Source organism: Anastrepha ludens, chromosome 6 (genome assembly GCF_028408465.1).
Source record: "Anastrepha ludens isolate Willacy chromosome 6, idAnaLude1.1, whole genome shotgun sequence".
NCBI lineage: Eukaryota > Metazoa > Arthropoda > Insecta > Diptera > Tephritidae > Anastrepha > Anastrepha ludens.
The window spans coordinates 56,816,426-56,835,519 of NC_071502.1; the positions used below are offsets into that span (position 1 = coordinate 56,816,426).

General features: G+C 32.6%; 2 protein-coding genes across 2 annotated transcripts in view; one reads left to right on the forward strand and one right to left on the reverse strand.

The window, feature by feature from the left end:
- Nucleotides 1-1,954: 1,954 nt before the first annotated feature.
- On the reverse strand, nt 1,955-18,261 carry LOC128867077 (uncharacterized). The gene is made up of 2 exons (XM_054108173.1): nt 18,144-18,261; nt 1,955-2,391 (listed from the first exon to the last, which is right to left on the reverse strand). The coding sequence occupies exons 1-2, from the start codon at nt 18,259-18,261 to the stop codon at nt 1,955-1,957; spliced, it is 555 nt and encodes a 184-aa protein (XP_053964148.1).
- Nucleotides 3,000-19,094, forward strand: part of LOC128866978 (putative mediator of RNA polymerase II transcription subunit 26) — a 38,961-nt gene continuing 22,866 nt past the window's right edge. Inside the window, exon 1 of the mRNA XM_054108060.1 lies at nt 3,000-3,054. The gene's annotated coding sequence lies outside the window, so the exon portion shown is untranslated. The remainder of the gene's footprint in view (nt 3,055-19,094) is intronic.

Sequence of the window (19,094 nt, forward strand, 5' to 3'; positions counted from 1 at the left end):
AAGGTGTTTAAACGAGTAGTGCAATGAGTGGCTGCTGTTATTAGGGTTACGGAAATAACAAGACAGATCGATTATTGGAGCTCAGCACGTGAGCTCTCTACTCATCTGCCCGCTAAACAACGATTTGATAGTAATTAAAAAAGTAAATAATAAGTAAGTAAATTAGCAAAGGACATGCAGTTGGAAATCCGCCTGTACTACTTATTTGCTCTAGCCACTATTAACTCGTACCACTACGATTTATTTTTATATATGCCCGGTTGCAAATTAAAAAAACACAACACTAATATTTATAAAACTATAGTTCATACTGCAAAAAAAACCAGTTAACGCAAAACTTGAAACTTTGCACGAAATCTTTCACAATTAATCAAAACTCTCAACTTTTTAACCAGAATTTTTACATTTCTTCTTAGCATGACGTTTAGTAGCTTATCAAATTCTAATATAAAGAGGTGATTCTTGATTTTGCACATTTTTCCCCGCTTATTTGTCACGCCTTCTCTTCCATACAAAGTACATGCTCAAATTGTATATATGGAAGGAAATGCGATAGACCGCCAAGGATACAATTATAAAAAATTAATGGGACTTTTAGCGACTTCAATCTTGCACTTTATTATACTAAAATTTGATAACCTATAAAATGCTTACAACAATTTTTTCCAGAAATTTTGATTGAAGTATGATTAAGGTTTTTTAAAATTTTGCTCATTTCTGTGCAAAATGTGATATCTGAATTTATAGGGGATTTGTTAGCTTTACTTTTATAAAACAAAAATTTACATTAAAAACAAAAAAGTAGTCAAAACTCATAAAAATATCACGGAATATTTCTAAAGCAGTTTTAGCTATAATATAATAAAATTGGGAAAGGTCTATCATTACTCAGTTATGAGTAACCGCTCTCACTTGGCGGTTTATTGTAGGTGAGTCCAAATCAAAAATAAAACAATTGCACACTAAGTATTTATAAATTCATTACTTTAAGTCGTAACCTCTCCTAAAACTATAAATCATTATTGCAGTGAATAATCGCAATCCGATTCATTAAAACGCCAAGAAGGCCGTAGAAGTGTTAAACGGCTACTAATTAAAAATATACTGCGCTACGCTTTTTATTTTCCTTTTTTTTTATAATTCCAAAGGTGGCTACTGAGTGTTTTTGTCTGGGTCCGGTATCACCTGTAGTTAATAAATTGTCTAAGCGTTAGTGTAATTTATTGAACTTGATGTTTACATTTTACAATTAAAAGAGTAAATAATAGAAATAAAGCTTAGAAAAACTTGCTATGGAACTCAATTGTGTTCAATGATGGATGCGTTTGTTTTGAATATTTTGCGGTTTTTTACTTATGGAAATATGCCGTATAAGGGAAAACGTAGATTTAAATTGTTATGTAGTAGTACGTAAAAACATATCTGCCAAAGAGCATTGCGAAAAATAAAAGCTCGACAACTATTAAGATAGAGGGTGATTATAAAAGGTATGTAGAAAAAAGTGTGCTAAAAATATTTATATATATTTAAGATACCACAAATCTTAAAATTCTTGAAAGTGTACTTTTTAAGCGCCGACACTCTTTTTCAACCTTTCAAAGACTCCCTGGCAGGCGGATTCCAGAAGGTCTTTAAAAGTGGATGAGCTGCGTGCTGCGATTATTTCTACCATTATTGCAATTATCTCTGCAGCCACTATTCCTACTACTACTACTACTACTCCTACTACTCCTACCACTACTACTACTCCTACTACTCCTACTACTACTACTCCTACTACTCCTACCACTACTATTACTCCTACTACTCCTACTACTACTACTATAACCGCTACAACTGCAATTGTTATTACCATTTCTAGTACAACCACCTTTGCTTACCATTATTGTAACACTACCGTTCATTATTACCATTACCATTGTCATTATTATTTGATATAGTATTTTTGTTTACATTACCATGGTATCGATAGCATTGTTGCGCAAACAATGCCAATACCATTACCAATACCATTGACATTAGTACTAGAGTTCCAATTAACATTACCATTTGCATTATCAGCCTCAATTCCATTGCCATTAACATTCGTGTTGCCATCCCCAATACCATAATTATTTCTAATCCTAACATCTTTTGTACTACCATGACTATTACAATTACAATTTCTATTACCATTATCCTTGCTGATACCATTTCCAATAGCATTATCATTGGCAATGCCAATACCATTACCAACAATGTCAATACTATTGTCAATATTAATACCATTAACACTACTAATATGATTACCATTACCATTTCCATTATCATATGTGCTAGTAATGTCTTTCGTATTCTCAGTACTATGATAATTACAATTGTCATTATCATAATCATTACCATTGCCAATACCTGTACAATTTCCAATACTAATAACACTGTAATGTTAGTATTATAATTATTGTGACCATTCCCATTACCATTACCAGTATTATTATTACTATAAATGATATTCGTGCTGCACTACTATTACAATTAATTGCAATTACAATACTATTAGTATCGCCCCTATAATTATAGTTATTAATTTCATTATCATTACTATTCCTATTACCAGTACCATTACCATTACCTCAATTTTTCAATAAAATATATTTTGTTTTTCTAATCAAACACATGACTTTCTTCATCTAGATGATTTATTAATTTTATTCAACCAAACGCCAAACCACGTCTCTCTAATTCTCGGTCAACCCCTTAGAATTAAACAATTCAATTGTGAACTAAATTTACCTCCTCTAATTACTTACTACAATGCAATTGTATTTGTTGTGACAATTGTACAGCAAATTCATATGATTTATGATGCTAACGTCAGCAACAGTTAATTGCATTTATTTTAATCTATGAATGTGTTCATTTAGTATTTATTATTGCCCTTAATACTCGTATTTATAATTGAATAATTACATATGGAGTTAGTACTAATTTAAATTTTATGTGCTTGTGTTTTGATTTACAGAATTACAGAAAATTCGATTAACACTATTTGCGGTCTGACAACAAATCAAAATGGTGAGTTTGAATTTCGTTGATTAAATAAATTTAATGAAATGTAAAATAAGAAATGTCCTGTTCAAATTTAAATTGGCTTTCAAATTTAACACCTTAAATAATATTACTTGTATTTGTATTTGAGGATTATTATTTATAAGTAGAATTTGTGATAATTATATTTTTTCTTCAACGTTGAATATTTATTTATTTGCTTGCAGTAAGACACAATCCAGTTAAATGAAGTTACTTACTTAATTCAGTAGAAATTATACTCACTACTAAGATCTGCGGTTAAATTACCACAGCAGTAATACAATATATAAAATTGACTGGGTAGCTTTCTTCATTTCGTGAGAACTAATAATTTATAGGTTGTGAAATAAATTAAGATGTTTAAGCATGCAATTAACTGCTTTTCCAAGACATAAATTAAAAAGAAAAGCTTTATCGCAAAGTGGAGAATATTTTATACAAAAGGCCTTAGAAAGGCCTGGAAAGTCTAAGACGGAGGACAAAAACTAAAACCATATTATAACAATTGGCCTCTACTGTTAGCTGAGATTTTTCTAAATAAGTTCAATAGGTATACTGAATGGTTTAAAAAGGAAGACAATACTTGAACTCATATTATAGTGTCACAGTGTCGGTAGAGGCGACTATCTAATTACTTAGCAGAACAATTTTTTGCTCAGTTCTGATATGTGAAGGGGAGTGATAAGTTTAAAAATATTTTTTACACCTCAAAAGATGTTCACAGGTAGTTGATTTAAAATAGATCTAGTGATCTCAACATTTCAATGGCATATCTCAGCCTAAGTATGTAGGTATATTTTTGCACTCTGAAATGATGATTAATTCGGTATTTAAGTGAGCCGAAGGTTTGAATATTCTTGAAAAGCACCGAGTGCACATGTTTAAACAACTTTTATCTACGTTGTATAAAATATAACAAAAGTAGTTCAAATAACACTTGACAACAAAGTGAAACAAAAAAACCTGTCAAGATTTGTTTCCTATATAGTTCTCCGAAAGAAAAATCTAAATAAATAAAGAAGTTTTTGATTCGTAATATTTTCTAAAATTTGTTTTGATTTTGAGGGCGGCAGTGCGGTATATACATACATACATACACATATGTACTTAGGGTGTTTCACCATAAGGAGTAGCAGGTTTTCCACCGGAATTGCAAAATTCATTAAATTTTAAGACTAACACCAAAATATTTCGGAAAAATTTTAGTATTTACGTCAGTTTGATCGATTTGAATATATTTCCAAAATTCAAATCTTTTTCATCAATAAATCTAATTTAAAAAAAAAAAATTTTATTTTGTTTTATTTTATATTTTAAAATATAATAAAAATGATAATTTCTTTTGGAAAGTGAAGCACCCTAAAATAGGTACATATATGTAGCTAATTTACTTCCACAATGATCATATTCAAAATATTTTTTCGAAAAAAATTACCTTAAATGATAGAAAGCTTACGCATACCAAGTCCGCATAGAATTGTTTAAAAATTGAATGAGCAGAATCGAAATAAAGAATTTCATGGAGCTACTTTCGTACTGGACTTCCTCATGTAAATCTTAATATGATTCCAAAATATTTTGGCGGAAGTGTTAAAATTTAATACATTTTATAATTCTGTAGAGAAAGTATTGCGAAATTTTTTTTTTTTTTTCGGAAAGTGATAAACCCTAATAACGTATGGATTAAAGACCTTTTTCGCGCTATTTGTGGGTTTTTGAGTTATGACGCTATTGAAGTAAACTATCTTACCCACTCTTCGCCGGTTATCATGGCAAATATAGCAAAGGACAGGAATAATAATAGCCTTCCGTTCAAGCTTTAATTATTTTTTTCTCACATCAATAGTTTGAGTGACTGAAATTTTGTAATTTTTTGTTAATAAATTTTTTACCACATTAAATTTAAGAACCCAAATTTCAAATTTTATTCCAACTAATTCAACAAATTTCCATAAAAACTTCAAAGTTGCTATTCAGAAAAATGCAGTTTTGTAGCCCCTTGAATTCCGGTACAATAAACTGCAAGTTTGAACTGACTCAAAAATTTCGTTAATTTTTGAGAATGGTTTTTTTTTTGCTATTTTTTATTTTTTGTGTGCTGTGTTGAGTTTTGTTTTCATATAAAACGAATTTTCGACCATTCGATAGCACTTCAATACAACGTGCGGGCATAAAAATGGCCGAACTGACAGTTCCAAAATAATGAACTCCTTTTGAAGGCCCAGTTCTTCTGTTAACTTAGGCTAACAAAATGTTTTCAATGAGTTTTGAATGCGATGTAACTCTCTAATCAGTCTATACCTCTTTCGCTACTCATTATTTGCCACGCATTGGCCCAATTAGTAACGCTTTTTCGAGTGCTAAAATTGTGTGTGTATCAAATGTCTTTCATTGAAATTTGTTTTATGTATTAGTTTTCTACAGTAAATATAAATTAGCTGAAAACAACCTTTTAGCGCTTGTTGACCTACTCACATTAATTACCAACAAACTAACGCAGTCACAACATATTTCTTTTGCTATTTTCTTCTTCCGTTCTTATTTCTTATTCTATTACATTCTGTTATCTACAACACTAAAGAGAGAAAAATAATAGAAACGTCTAATTTGGTCCACTAAAATCACAAGTTAATTAGCTGCTAAAAATGTTCTTCCATTACAGTCTTGTTACGAAAACAAATACAAAAATAGTGGAATGGACACTGCGGAATATTTAAGATAAAAGCAAAAAACTTTGTGTACAGAAAACCATGACACCGGAAAGGACAAAAGATCAGAGCAGCGAAACGCATTTGTAAAATGTAGCCTTTAAACAAAGGAGATTTATATAAACTTATATTAATATTGTTTGAGAAGAATGAAATGACTGACGCCAGTCATTAGTCACTTTTACAGCCAAACAATCAACTGCTGATTTATATTTTATATAAGCGTAAATTGAGATAGCGTCATTCTGGTCTCAAGAAAAGTGAAAAACATGCAATGTAAAAACCTCAGGTATGCAGGTGTAAAATTCAAATTTAATCACAACAATCAGCAACGGAATTTTAGTGCTTCCACATAATTAAAACAAGCAAGTTCGAATTCCATAAAATTAGTTTGAAAAGAATTGTGTGGCACTTTTTGTTTTGGGCAACTTATTTTCAATTTCAATCGATTTTATTACAATGCCAGTTAGGATATAAATATCATCGAATGCCTGCTGCCGTAAATATACACATTTAATTAAAAGAATGCACATTACGTACGAGTATTTTTAGTTTCAAAAACGAAAGGCTGCTGACGTCAGCGGCATAATTAAAAGCGTTGTGTTATGTTTTAATTGGACTTGTCAGGTTTAGTTCGGGTTCAGTTAGTATAAAAAGTTCGATAATAAATTTTCGCCAATTTACATTTTTTTTTTTATTTATTACACTTTTTTAATATCATTCATATCACAACGAAGTGCATCTGTTTTCAAAATAATATAATGCCACAAACAGAACTCGGTAAAGGAGAACCAAAAATAATGCACGTATCTATCAAACATCGTTTTTATAGTTTACAACTAAATTTGTCGCAGGATGCTCAAAGTTTACCATTTGTAAGTGTGAAATGGCGTACGAGATCATACAACTCTTACATCGGAGGTTCAGAGTATTCTGTCTATACTTGACACATGAGAACTTTGTCTAAATTTGACAGCTGTTGCTCGACTTGGTTCTTTTTAGAAACATCTGTGTAATATATTATAATTTTACCCCTGCACCACTACACAGCCCCAGAACGCGTAGAATGACATTTTAATTTGAAACTAACTCTTCGAATATCTTAACTTTGGAATCGATTTATCATGAGTGATAAGGCACATTCAACTCAGCGCCAAGTGGTAAATAAACAAAATTGTCGGTTTTGGAGCAATGAAAGTCCTCGAATCGTGTTTGAACAACATCTACCTGATTTTGTTTTTATTTTTCTGAAATCAATAAATAATTGTTCATACTAACTACTTACTACGAAAACATCTGTATCGAAAAGTTTAATTAAATAAGAATAAAGAGTTTAGTTGAGCAGCAGAGTACTCGTATAGTTTAGATAATGTGAAATCCAGTTCAATAGAATTTGAAATTTCATTGAATTGGTGAAGAGAGCGAACAATAGGAGTATTGCAGCCATAATTTTTTCCGAGCCAATTCAAATGGTACGAATATTTATTACATAAAAACCTGGCAAAAAACCTGACCGAAAAATTAATCCTTTCTAAAAGAGACGAACCGCCAATTTCACCATTGATAATATTAAACCAAAAAGGCAGCAACATGTGAGCCATTCTTTTTCGAGTCGACTAAATTTTTCCAGCCGTTCATCAAGAAAAATCAGTAGAAGGATTATTGGTTCCAATAGGATGGCGCAACCTGCCATACGGCACCGCAAACGCTTGCCGCTTACTCAAGACAATTTTTCCTCGACGTCATCACTTCTGTGGGGCTAGTTAAAGCTAAAGATGTGCACAAATAAACCTAAACCACCTGAAGGCTAATCTTGTCAAGGGAATCTCCGCCATCACTTCCCGAACGCTCCGCATGGTTATGAAAATGCAGAAAAAAAAAGAGCCAAAATATGCGGTAATGAAAATAGGGGGCATCTTCTCGACAATGTTTGCAGCCAGTGACCTCATAAATTCTATTGTATCAAAAAAAAAAAATTTAACCGGAGGGAATCTGAACTGCTTTTTCTCACTAAATTATTCCCAGTTCTCATGTATGAAGTCTAGTTAAAACACCCTGTATGAAAAATGTTCAGCAAATGTGTAATGAAATAGCGCGTGAATAATTCCTTAAGAACATATTAACGCTCCACCTCCGTCACTTGTGGGTATCATTTGATTGGATACAAATAAGAATAAATAAAAATAAAAGTAAAGTAAATTTGGTACAACGATGTTAGATATACCGAAAACGAACTTTTAAGCGTTAATATTACCACTCGGAATTGCCATTTACACCCATTGTGGAGTCTCTCGCCGAACTTCTTCTCCTATTTGTGGTGTGCTTCTTGATGTTTTTCCGCATATGAACGGGGCCTACAGTTTTACGGCGCCTCTTGAACAGGAAATGGTGTTTTTTTTTTTGTTTTTGTGAGGTGCTCTATTCAGGGAATAAGTACACTCGGAGATTTATCATTGCCTGAAGAGGTTCGACGGCTACCAGAAAAAACCTTTTCTATTATTTGGTAAGTTTCGAAAGCAGGCCCTATCAAATAGGAGTCAGCCGTATACCCATTCGACTACGGTGGCTGTGTTGGAAATTATTTAATCTAAAAATGTCTCAAAACAAATTACTTTTTGCCTCAATTTAAGATAGCCGACTATTTTTGTCAATTACGAGTTTATGTTTATATTAACGAGTAACCCCTCGGTAACCCCAGAGAATTTTTATCATGAATACTTTCGAAGATCATTTGAATTCTCACATGTCTCAATTGAAAGAATATTTTGGACTTTTCTTAAAAAGACTTAAAATGAAGTCAAGTTGTTTCCTAGAAAGGAAAGCTAGAGGGTTAAATTGCTATACAAAATTAGTCTTCGTGAAATTCTGTTATAGAAATGTTTCAACGAGCTGCGCTAAATTACTTCAGCGTCTGTAAGTAGTTAGGGCATTACGCTTCTCGTTTTATATATCATTTGCCGAGCAAGTCACTGTACCTCTCCCTTGGCTTGTGAAATATTGCAGTGAAAGCTTACACTGTACTTATACATCCATGTATTCCATACCGCTCTTTCCATAAAACAAATATAATACTAATTTATTACAAAAGTCCCCCGAGTCACGAAGCTCTCCCGCAAAATGCGACAAATGTGAGCGCAGCTACATCTTGACCAGTTTTGACTTCTTTTTAAGACTTTAACTTATTGCCATAATTTACAAACAAAAACCATATAATACAAATTTTAAATTTTATGCAAAAATTAGGAAAATTCCATAAACTTTTCATCATAATTCCATGGTTTTTAATTAGAATTTCTGGAAACATTTTTGGTATGTTAATAGTTTTGTAGCCTATACAATTTTAGTATAAAAAAGTGCCACTAAAGTAGCTCAAAATTTTCATTGACTTTTTATAATTTTTGCCTTGACGGTAGTGAGCGTTTATTCCATAGACTCCATGTAATAAATGCACGACATTAATTTTCATAAAAAATAATTGCGCGTTTAATTTTTGTTAGACAATGAACTATACTTTGGAATTTTTTCGAGCAAAAGTAATGAACATTAAAAGGAACAAAGAATTTTGCTCAAAACTGATCAAAATGTTGATGTGTTATCATTTTGTCACGGGTATGTAATAATAAAAGTTAGCTAACTACTCCACATGTGGCGTATACTACTGGCTTGATTAGCTATCCAGGTCAAATAAATAAAACTGGAAATGAGCTCATCCCAAAGCTCAGGTAATACTGCCGCTATGCTCGGTTTGCCCACCTTTTCTAAGCTAATTAAAAATATTAATAATATTTCTATCAGAAATCGACTTATAACACTGTAGCACTTACAATTAGCATAAAAATACCTATGACAAAATTTGGCAACTCGAACCCGTTTAGGAAAAACTAGACATTTTACTATGTAATAAGAATTGTACACTTCCAGATTTATATAGCATATTCACTTTTCTGTTTCTATTATTCAAACTTTTTGCACTGTAATTAATAATTAATATCCCTCGATTGTTCCACAAAAATTTATAATATCGATACTAATATAAGGGAGTTTTTCATATGAACTGTAATTAATTGCAATTGATGCTTACTCAGATGTATATAAGCCATAGATTTCCTAACTATAAATAAAAGAAATACCTTCGCTAATTAAATTTAATATTAATTTACGCCTTAATTGATACACAACTACATTAAATTGTTGCAATGATTAAGCGATTTGCCACAAAATCCAATTTCAGGATTTTTTACATTTTATAATTTTATCTTTGGTGGGCTGCGTTAAGGTGGGCGCTGGCTGAAACTGCAGGCGGCACTTGAACAAAATTTGCGGCGAAAATGACCAAAAATCCGATCGATTTCCGCTCTCTGGGGTCAATATTAATAAATGCGCAATATTAACAAAATTCCTAATTAATTGAAGGATATATGTATGAACATGTAGGTATGTACAGTTGAGCTCACATAACTAAGCCACTTTATCTTTTTGCAATGCTCGCACTAACGTGTCAAACTTTGTCGTTTATTTTTTATAAAAACTTGGTATATTGTATAACAAGAATCTTATGAACCGAAGCTCCGAACTTCGCACAAAATTGAACAAATTTAAAGAAACTTTTATATATATTGTTGACCTTTGATCAGAGCTTTTAGAAATTTCTTCTGCTTGTGCATCACATTTTAGTATAACGAACCGAAAAACTCCGAATAAACGAGTCTTAGAGTAGTATCTATATACAACACAGGGGTTTCGAACATGTGCTTTATTGAGATGAAAGTGCTCATTACCCTATGTAAAACGAAAAAACAAATATTAAAAAATCAACGCGATTTTTGCGCGACTTCAAATTTACACTTTATTGTACTAGAATTGAATCATTCAAAAGTTGAAAATTTTCATCCTAATTTCTTGAAAATTGTTAATTTTTTTTTTTTTTGTATTACACAAAGCTTGGAACTTTCATTTGTAAGCTTTTTGTTACATAATAATCTACATTTTTTTATAAAAAATTAACAAACAAAAGTGGACATGAAAAATATTGCGCATATTGTAAAAAGATGAAGTGACTTAATTATGTGGTCACATGCGTATGTATGCGTGAACTATGTATTTGCGCACCCATAACTATGTGGTCGTAGTAGGCATAGATGTGTATGTGTGTATTGTTATCGGCCTAATGTACACAAATAAATTACTAAGACTAATTGGAAATACGAAACGACAAATTCATTTAAAATCCGCGGGGAGTAGTTACAAAAACAAATAGACACAAATGCTCATGCTACTGCGGTATAAGCATTTGAATTCGGTAATTTCTAAAAACCGCAACACATAAATCAATAGCTCGTGTCCATGAAACACCCACCAACTAAAGTGAAGCGCATACTTAGTTAACTAGCATACATATGTATATGTATATATACGTGTGTATGTATTTAACTACCTACGCCAATTGCTTTAGTAGCATAAAGCGCAAAAATAAACGCAAATGCAGTAACAATGCGGTTAGTAAGCTGTCAAGAGTCAATAGAACTTCGTAAAAACAACAGCAGCTATATGTAAATACTAAATTAATTCAAAACAAAAACAAAAAACGAAAAACAACGCCAAAAGCAACAACTAATCGGATGTGGAACATTTGTAGCCGCATTTGCAGCTGCTGATTAAGTGATTTGTAAATTTTGCACAACAGCAGAATGTAAGCGTGACGCCTACATAATGAAATAGAGGCTAAAGCGCACACATAAGTAAACATATCATGCTCATGAATGTATGCATTTGAGAGGGTGACAAATGTAGTGGTTTATGTGAGCTTATTAATTTCTGTTGACCAACCGCATGCGGCGCGCGAAGTGGAGACTCCCACATATTCACTTCGGCACTTCATTAATTTCTGACGAATGGCATAAGCGTGGCTACCGTTTACAGTTGCGATTAATGGTGACGAGATTATGCTGAAATTTTTCGTTGGCCCATTATTTTGTGTTTATTATAGGCTGTCTAATCAAAAGATAATATTTTCACTATCGTTTATTTTTTAATTTTTTTTCTTACTTCTTCTCGATGGTGACTTCTGCTTGAAATCGAAATATCGGCAAATAAATAAAAGCAATAATTTAATTTGTTGTAATATTGTTAAGCCGACCTTGTGCTCCCAACATAAAAATACAAATCTTTAGTTTTTTAGGAGGCGACTAACGCAGTATAAATCAAGTGAATGCTGAAAACGACGAGAAGGCTATAGTCTGCGAGTATTAATTGTTATAAGTATTCTCCGCACCCAAATTGCACAAATCTTAGATATAGCCAGATGACCACGAAAGATATTTTAAATTTACTTTTCTTACGAAGAGAGACGGTACGACAAAAATTGGAAAGAAAGTATTTATACTTTAGTGAAAAATTCGTTAAATGTGTGTTAGACCGACTCAGTCCACATACGATAGAAAAACTTTGGAATAACAAGTGCTTGGAAGTGTTTTATATTGGAGAAAACTCTGAACATCGTATTTTTTAACGACTAGAAATCTACACTTTATTGTACTAAAATTTCATTGGCTATGAAATTGCATAATTTCTGATTAAAATGTTGAAAATTTTCCTGACAATTTTTTGAAATTTGTTAAGTTTTTTGCATGGTTTGAGACTTTGAGTTATAGGGATTTTGTTAGAACGAAAATAACGACAAGCAAAACAAAAACGACAAAAAATCTAAAATTAGCGAAAGCAAAATATTATGAATGTTGTGAAGTTGAAGTAGAGCAAAAATTTGTATAATTTTTTTGTTTAATTTTTTTTTTTCAATCTCCCCTGTTGCTGTTGGTACGAATTCGTAAATAAAACTAGCCATCGCTGCGGATTTAAAAAATATACAATATAAATCGCAGCAAAATACTCAAAATGTAAAATAAGGTACTTAACAATTTTCATGAATTCTGTGATAAATGAAGAAAGTCCTCACTGGATATTGTTTGTCGCATGTACTACTCCGTTGAAAGTCGAAAAGAATTACGCGTCTGACTATAGTAAAATGTTACGTATACGCCCGTGCATTACTACAGTGCCAGTAGCGATTAAGTTTATTTGGGCGCTGTTACGCTCAATTTCTACTACGTGAGAGTGTGTGTATCTATATCAAGTAACAGATATAAATGCATATCAGATTCATGTAAGTAATTGTGCGCGGTTAGATTTTCACCCTCAACCACGCGTTTTTGAATGTTGACAAGAAATTTGTCTTTCTCTCGATTTCATGCCATTTATTACTTTGTTACTCAGCAGAAAAGAAGACACAGGCGATAAGAACAATGTTGAATGGAAATCTTTAGTGTTGCTAAAGAGGGCGTGGTAAACTTGTGTGTAATGGTGTGCTTGTCGTCTTGATTAATGACTATGTGTGGCTGTGAGTATAGGTGTATATGAACTCCATACAGCAATATGATCATATTGTCGTTGTATAGGTATTTACATGAACATGTATAGGTATTTCATAAATTATTGGTGGCATATTTATCAGATTCATTGTAGTGACAGATTTGCTTACACACAGCTGGATATATCATTGCAAATACTTAATAATATGTATGTATGTTACGTATGTATATATGATAAAACTAACAATGAAAGTCAGAAGTATATTTTCACAGGAGAAAGTAGACGAATTTTGAACAGAATAATGTTGAAAATATTCTTGCCAATATACAATCGCCTTCGTTTTCTCTGAGGTCGAGACTGTTTGTTCCATCCCGGGGGCGTTCACTTCAACTTAACCTCTGTTAGGTACTAATTGTTTGAATAACAAAGCAAACAAAAATACTTGAAATGACTGGAAATGTATTGGAAGAAGAGAAATTCACTTTAATAAATTATATAGACATACATACATTAAAGTAAATAACTATAGCACAAAGGCCATAGTGACACATTATGGCAATATATTCGTTTCTCACTAAAATTTAATACTTTATTTTATGAAAATATAGTTCATTCTCCTGCAGAAACCGTATAATTCCAAGTTTCAAACTTAGTGCATATAAAAAAATCTTCAACAAAATTTCGAGATTTTGAATCTGCAGTAAAAGAAAAACAAAATTTAGTTTGCAGTTTCATAGTCCAATCTATTCTGATGTAATAACAGTGTGCGATTTCTGTAGCTCAATTTTTTCCTTTGACTGTGTTGGATGTTCTCTGCGACATAAAAAGAATTCGAGCATTCGTTATATGGAAAAAATGCAAGGCAGCGTACTAATATCACTGGCTTCGAGCGTCTACTCTAATTTTGAGTGAACGTCTTGATTGAATTAAAATTTAATGGGTTGGAATAGAATGCAGCAGAATGGAGAAAAAAAAAAAAAAACTATAGAATAAACGACGATAATTGTTGTGGATTGCAATAATCTGGAGTAGAATGAAATTGTGTGTAATGAGTTAATACGGAGTAAACTGGAACGGAAGGAATGGAACTATCTAAATAGAAAGTCACAAAATATGAAAGAAAAGTGATAGAGGAAAATACAAATTTCATAAGTGGAACTCAGCGCGATTGAAACTTATTTCCTTTATATGACGTCATGGAATTGAGTGGAGTGAAGCATATATCCAAAACTAATTGAATGCACAGGATGGAGTGCTTTCTTCGATTCAATTATTCATGGAGACATGCGAATAAAGCTAGCGGAGCGTCCAATGCGCAACTAAAGGTAATTTAGTCGTTTTTTTTCATTTCGTGCGGCATTATTCATTGAAGATATATTGTTTTCGAACAGATAGTGATTCGCTATTTCTATGACAGCATCTAGTCCAAACTCGCCAAGATCAGCTGGATTTTGAATAACGACAACCCACCGTCTATCTCACTAAGGGGATATACGCAGTTATGACTTTCAAAAAAATCGATTTTTTTTATTGCATTTTTGTAATGTACATATATTCAAAAGTATACGCACGAAATTTGAAGTAGATCTAAGCAATACTTTCGGAGTTATACCTAAATATGTAGAGATGTCTCGGCACGTTTTAAGGTAGGTATTGAAACTTTAAACGTGTTTTTTTCAAAACGGCATTTTTCAAGTCGGTGTACACGATATCTCGAAAACGGCTTGTTTGATCGGTCAACCGTTTTAACTCAATCTTTAAAGATACATTTTCTAGTAACTAATCGTTCCTTTTGTAAATCTGATACTTATTTTCCATTTTATAATCAATTTACGGCCAAATTTTAACGTAAAAATCGAAATCATTTCTTTTAAAAGCTGCCATTTTGTGAAAATTCACTATTTTGATTAGCCGAACGATTAATTACTAGATAATCTAATATATTAACAAAATTTGTTTGGTTTTTTGATTTCAGATAATCCAATCCTGAGTTACGATGTACACCGTAAATCGTCTTTTTTTAAAGGAGGTTCCAGAAATCGCCTGCAGCGCGCTCTATAATCAACATTTTCATAAATAAAAAATTTTGTTACGTTCTTGAAGGATGCTTTTATAACCGCCAAAAATTTTCAAATTAAAATATTCTGAAGTTTCTTCAGGATAAATCCTTGACAACCCGTCTTTTATTTGCTTCTTAACTGCGTATAACCCCTTAAGGGGGTGGTAGGGTTTAGCGCTAAAAAAAAACACTTTTTTTTTGAATTTTTTACAGAAATATGGCTTAAGATACTTTAATAAAATCAGTTGCATGTTATTGTACATCTTCTCAATAAGTTTTTAAAAAATATTAATAATAAAATATTGACAAATAAGCCCATGACAGAGTTTTTTTGGAGATATGTTTTTCGAGAGGTGCTCTGCGGTGCCAATCGGCATTCGTCGTATCATCATCTGAAACTAAAAAAGTCGAATTTTTCAGTTAAAGTATGACGTAATGCTCCACCCCCCCCCCCCCCCCCCACATTAATAAATTTCTTTTTTTTCATTTTTGTAGTTTTGGTGGCAAAAAAACGTAAAACGAACATTTTTGGCGAAAAATTTCGCCATATTCGTAAGTGAAAAACAACCTTAAAAAAAAAAATAAAAAAAAAACAGTGTGCGGGGGAGGTATTTTTGATTTAGAAAACGTGTGCCAAATTTGAAAAGAATCGGTTGAATAGTTTCGGAGTTGTGATTGGCACCGACTTTTAAGAAGTCCTTTCGGGAAAAACGCGTTTGAAAAAATGACTCTGAGAAATTATCGATGCTTCGCATTCGAGGTAGAGTGCCTACAAAGGCTATAACTTTGAGAGTTCTGCTCCGATCCACTTAAAATTTTGACACAACATTCTTGAAATGATTTACTATAAGATGAGTGAAGAAAAAAAATGTCGATTTTGTGACCCTACCCCCCCCCCCCTTAACTGTACATGTGTTTTTTGTAAAAAAATCACAACAACTTTGCCGCACCCACTTTGTGGACCACCTGCGATGCCCTCTTTTTCGCTATTCCTGAAGTTGAGGTTGTGGCATACAGTCGATGTCAAGAAATCTGTAAATTCGTTACTGAACGGGTCTATTTCGGCTTCGAAGGGTTATCGCGAGTTTGTGCATATTGTGTGGTCGATTCTAGAATTTTTCCCGTAACTTAATTTGATTATGTTTTATTGACAGATTCCAAAAACCTATTTGTCACACCTCGTATTTATGCTTAACACAAATTGCTTCCAACTTTCGACCTCGGTTAGCGAGCTCTGTTCAGTAATAGGTGCGCCTTTGTGCGGGCATCATGAATACAAGGAAATGACAAGGTAACTAAAAAAGGATAAGTAAATCGAGGGTGCTTTCTGGATGAAAGGAATATAGACAGAAACCAAATCTTGCCAGCATCGTTCTTCTTAAGTTGAATTAATAAACTACACTTTTTTTCATAAGCGTCGTGGCTTTGCAATACAGTTATCAAGTTGATAAAATTGTTTGCTCTCTAAATTGTATCCTCTTAAAATTATTCAATAAATTCAACATATTACAAACTTGATGCCTTCTTGAGTAACTACACTTTTTATTTTTTTAATTAGTAATATAAATTATTATTTACTTGGCGTTGGTTCTAATGTCACTTCTCAACCAGCCAATTTGTTCTACCATTCAATCAACCCGCTCATTATTGGCAAATCAACAGTCATACCACTTTAAACTCCAATTACTCAATTTGCGATAATGGATCCTTACCAAATCATGCCCACACATATACACACAAGTATGTACGTTAGAGTGATGGTTGTCGTGCTGTTGGCATCAACTTCTTTTGATAAATTGCTGTCAAAATTTGTTTTCACAAGCTGGCAGTTGCGCTATTTCGATTGGTGGCTGCCTGGCTGATTGTTAATGGACACCGAATTGTGGCGAGCAAAATTTTTTGAAAGAATTTTTTTTTTTGTTGTACATTGTACAAGTTTCTACTTCGGTACTGTTGTAGCGTCACGCATATTTGCACAGCAAATGATGCTGAAAATACTTTTGCGGACAAGTTACAGGCTGCAACTCAATCACTTGTACTGAAAATTTACTACATACGTACATAAACATGTATATATTTTATATGTATAAGTATGTATGTACCTAAGTAATAATACAATACACTCAAATTATTGACCAAATTTTTAGGTTGTTTATCGCTATCGCTACTCCTTTCTTTACCTTGGCTGGGTATTAACACTATTAGCGCCATTAAATAAACCTAAAATCCAGGGATTAAGGTAATCCCGATATTTCGGGACTCGTACGAAAATAAAACGTGTACAAAAAATGAAAAGCTTTTGGTTTTTTTTTTGTATTCGCTGTACGTATTTACATAAAACTCTAAAAGTTCATGGAAACCCACTATGCAATTGTCAGGGATTAGTGAAAAATGAAAAAAAATATTAAAGATGATGTTTTTAAAAAATTAAAACAAAAAAAATTTCTTTCCTACAAATTTTAAACAAAGAAATAATTTTTTTTTTTTGTAACTAATTTTTTTACAAACTATATTTTACCTCAAAAAATAAAATCTAAAAATTTGTCAGAGCTCCCAACCTGATTTTCTGCATCGAATAAATTCCAAAATTACTGAATTTTTATCAGTTTACTCCGTAATACTTCTATACTCAAGCCTACAAGTAGCCCAATTTTAAGAAAAATTAAAGACCTTTTCCAAAGTTCTGGAATTACTTGACATGGAATGGTTCTATTGCAGCGCACGTACTCCCCAGACGGAAATAGCACTTATATTATTTTCGGCTTTGATGTCAATGATATTTATTTTTTAATTAAGAAATTTTTTATTTTATTATTTGTTTTATTACAATAATATATACATTTTTTCGGGATTCATATTGATTAATACCCTAATCCCGACATCTCTATTGCCACATTTTTGGTTTTGGTTATTTTTTCCATCGTTTATCCGTCAATATTAACCATTTACAGCCGGCAAGCAATCGAGCGGCAAGAAAATATTGGCAAAAACAACAGTAAGGAAAACTTCAGATGTGCTGTTGCTAAGGCGGCATTTACTGCCACCCACACAAAGTGACATTGTGCCAGCAGTGCCAAGAGCAACATTGCCTATAGGAAGTAATGCTATTATATTTTAAACAACACAACCTCTACCGCTGTTGCCTCAGTCAACCAAAGATGATTGATGGTTGCCTACGTCATTATGCTGTCAAATTAATGAGATTGGAAATTTCATTATGATAACAATGGCAACAGGATATGATGGCTACAAAAAACATACAATCAAGCTTACGAAATTATTTCCAGTTGTACAGATGCGTGTAAGTGCATAAAAAGTGCGAATAGAATGGGTGCTATTTATATTTTGAGAAAGGGCAATCCTTGTCTTACCAGGTCATGTCTGAAATCTGCTATTTAAAAATGCATTTTTTAATAAATTAAGTACGTTTCAGCTATTCTCACTGAATTGAATATTTTATATCGATATGACAATTAATCGTGCTGATTTCTTCGACACAGTTTATCTCAACAACAGCATAGATGAACATTACTCGACTTTTTTCTATAAAACTTTATACCACGTCCAGGTTGAAAAAGGTGGGAAACGTAATTCAAACAGGGCTGTAGTTCGGCAGGCAATGGCAAACCTCCGAGTGTATTTCTGCCATGAAAAAGCTCCTCGTAAAAGTATCTGCCGTTCGGAGTAGGCTTGAAACTATAGGTCCCTCCATTTGTGGAACAACATCAAGACGCACACCACAAATAGGAGGAGGAGCTCGGCCAAACACCCAAAAAGGGTGTACACGCCAATATCTTATATACATAAATGTGAAAATCTGTCCCTATGTTCGCTTATAACTCGAGAATGGCTGAACGGATTTATCTTATCTTGGTCTTGAATTATTCGTGGAG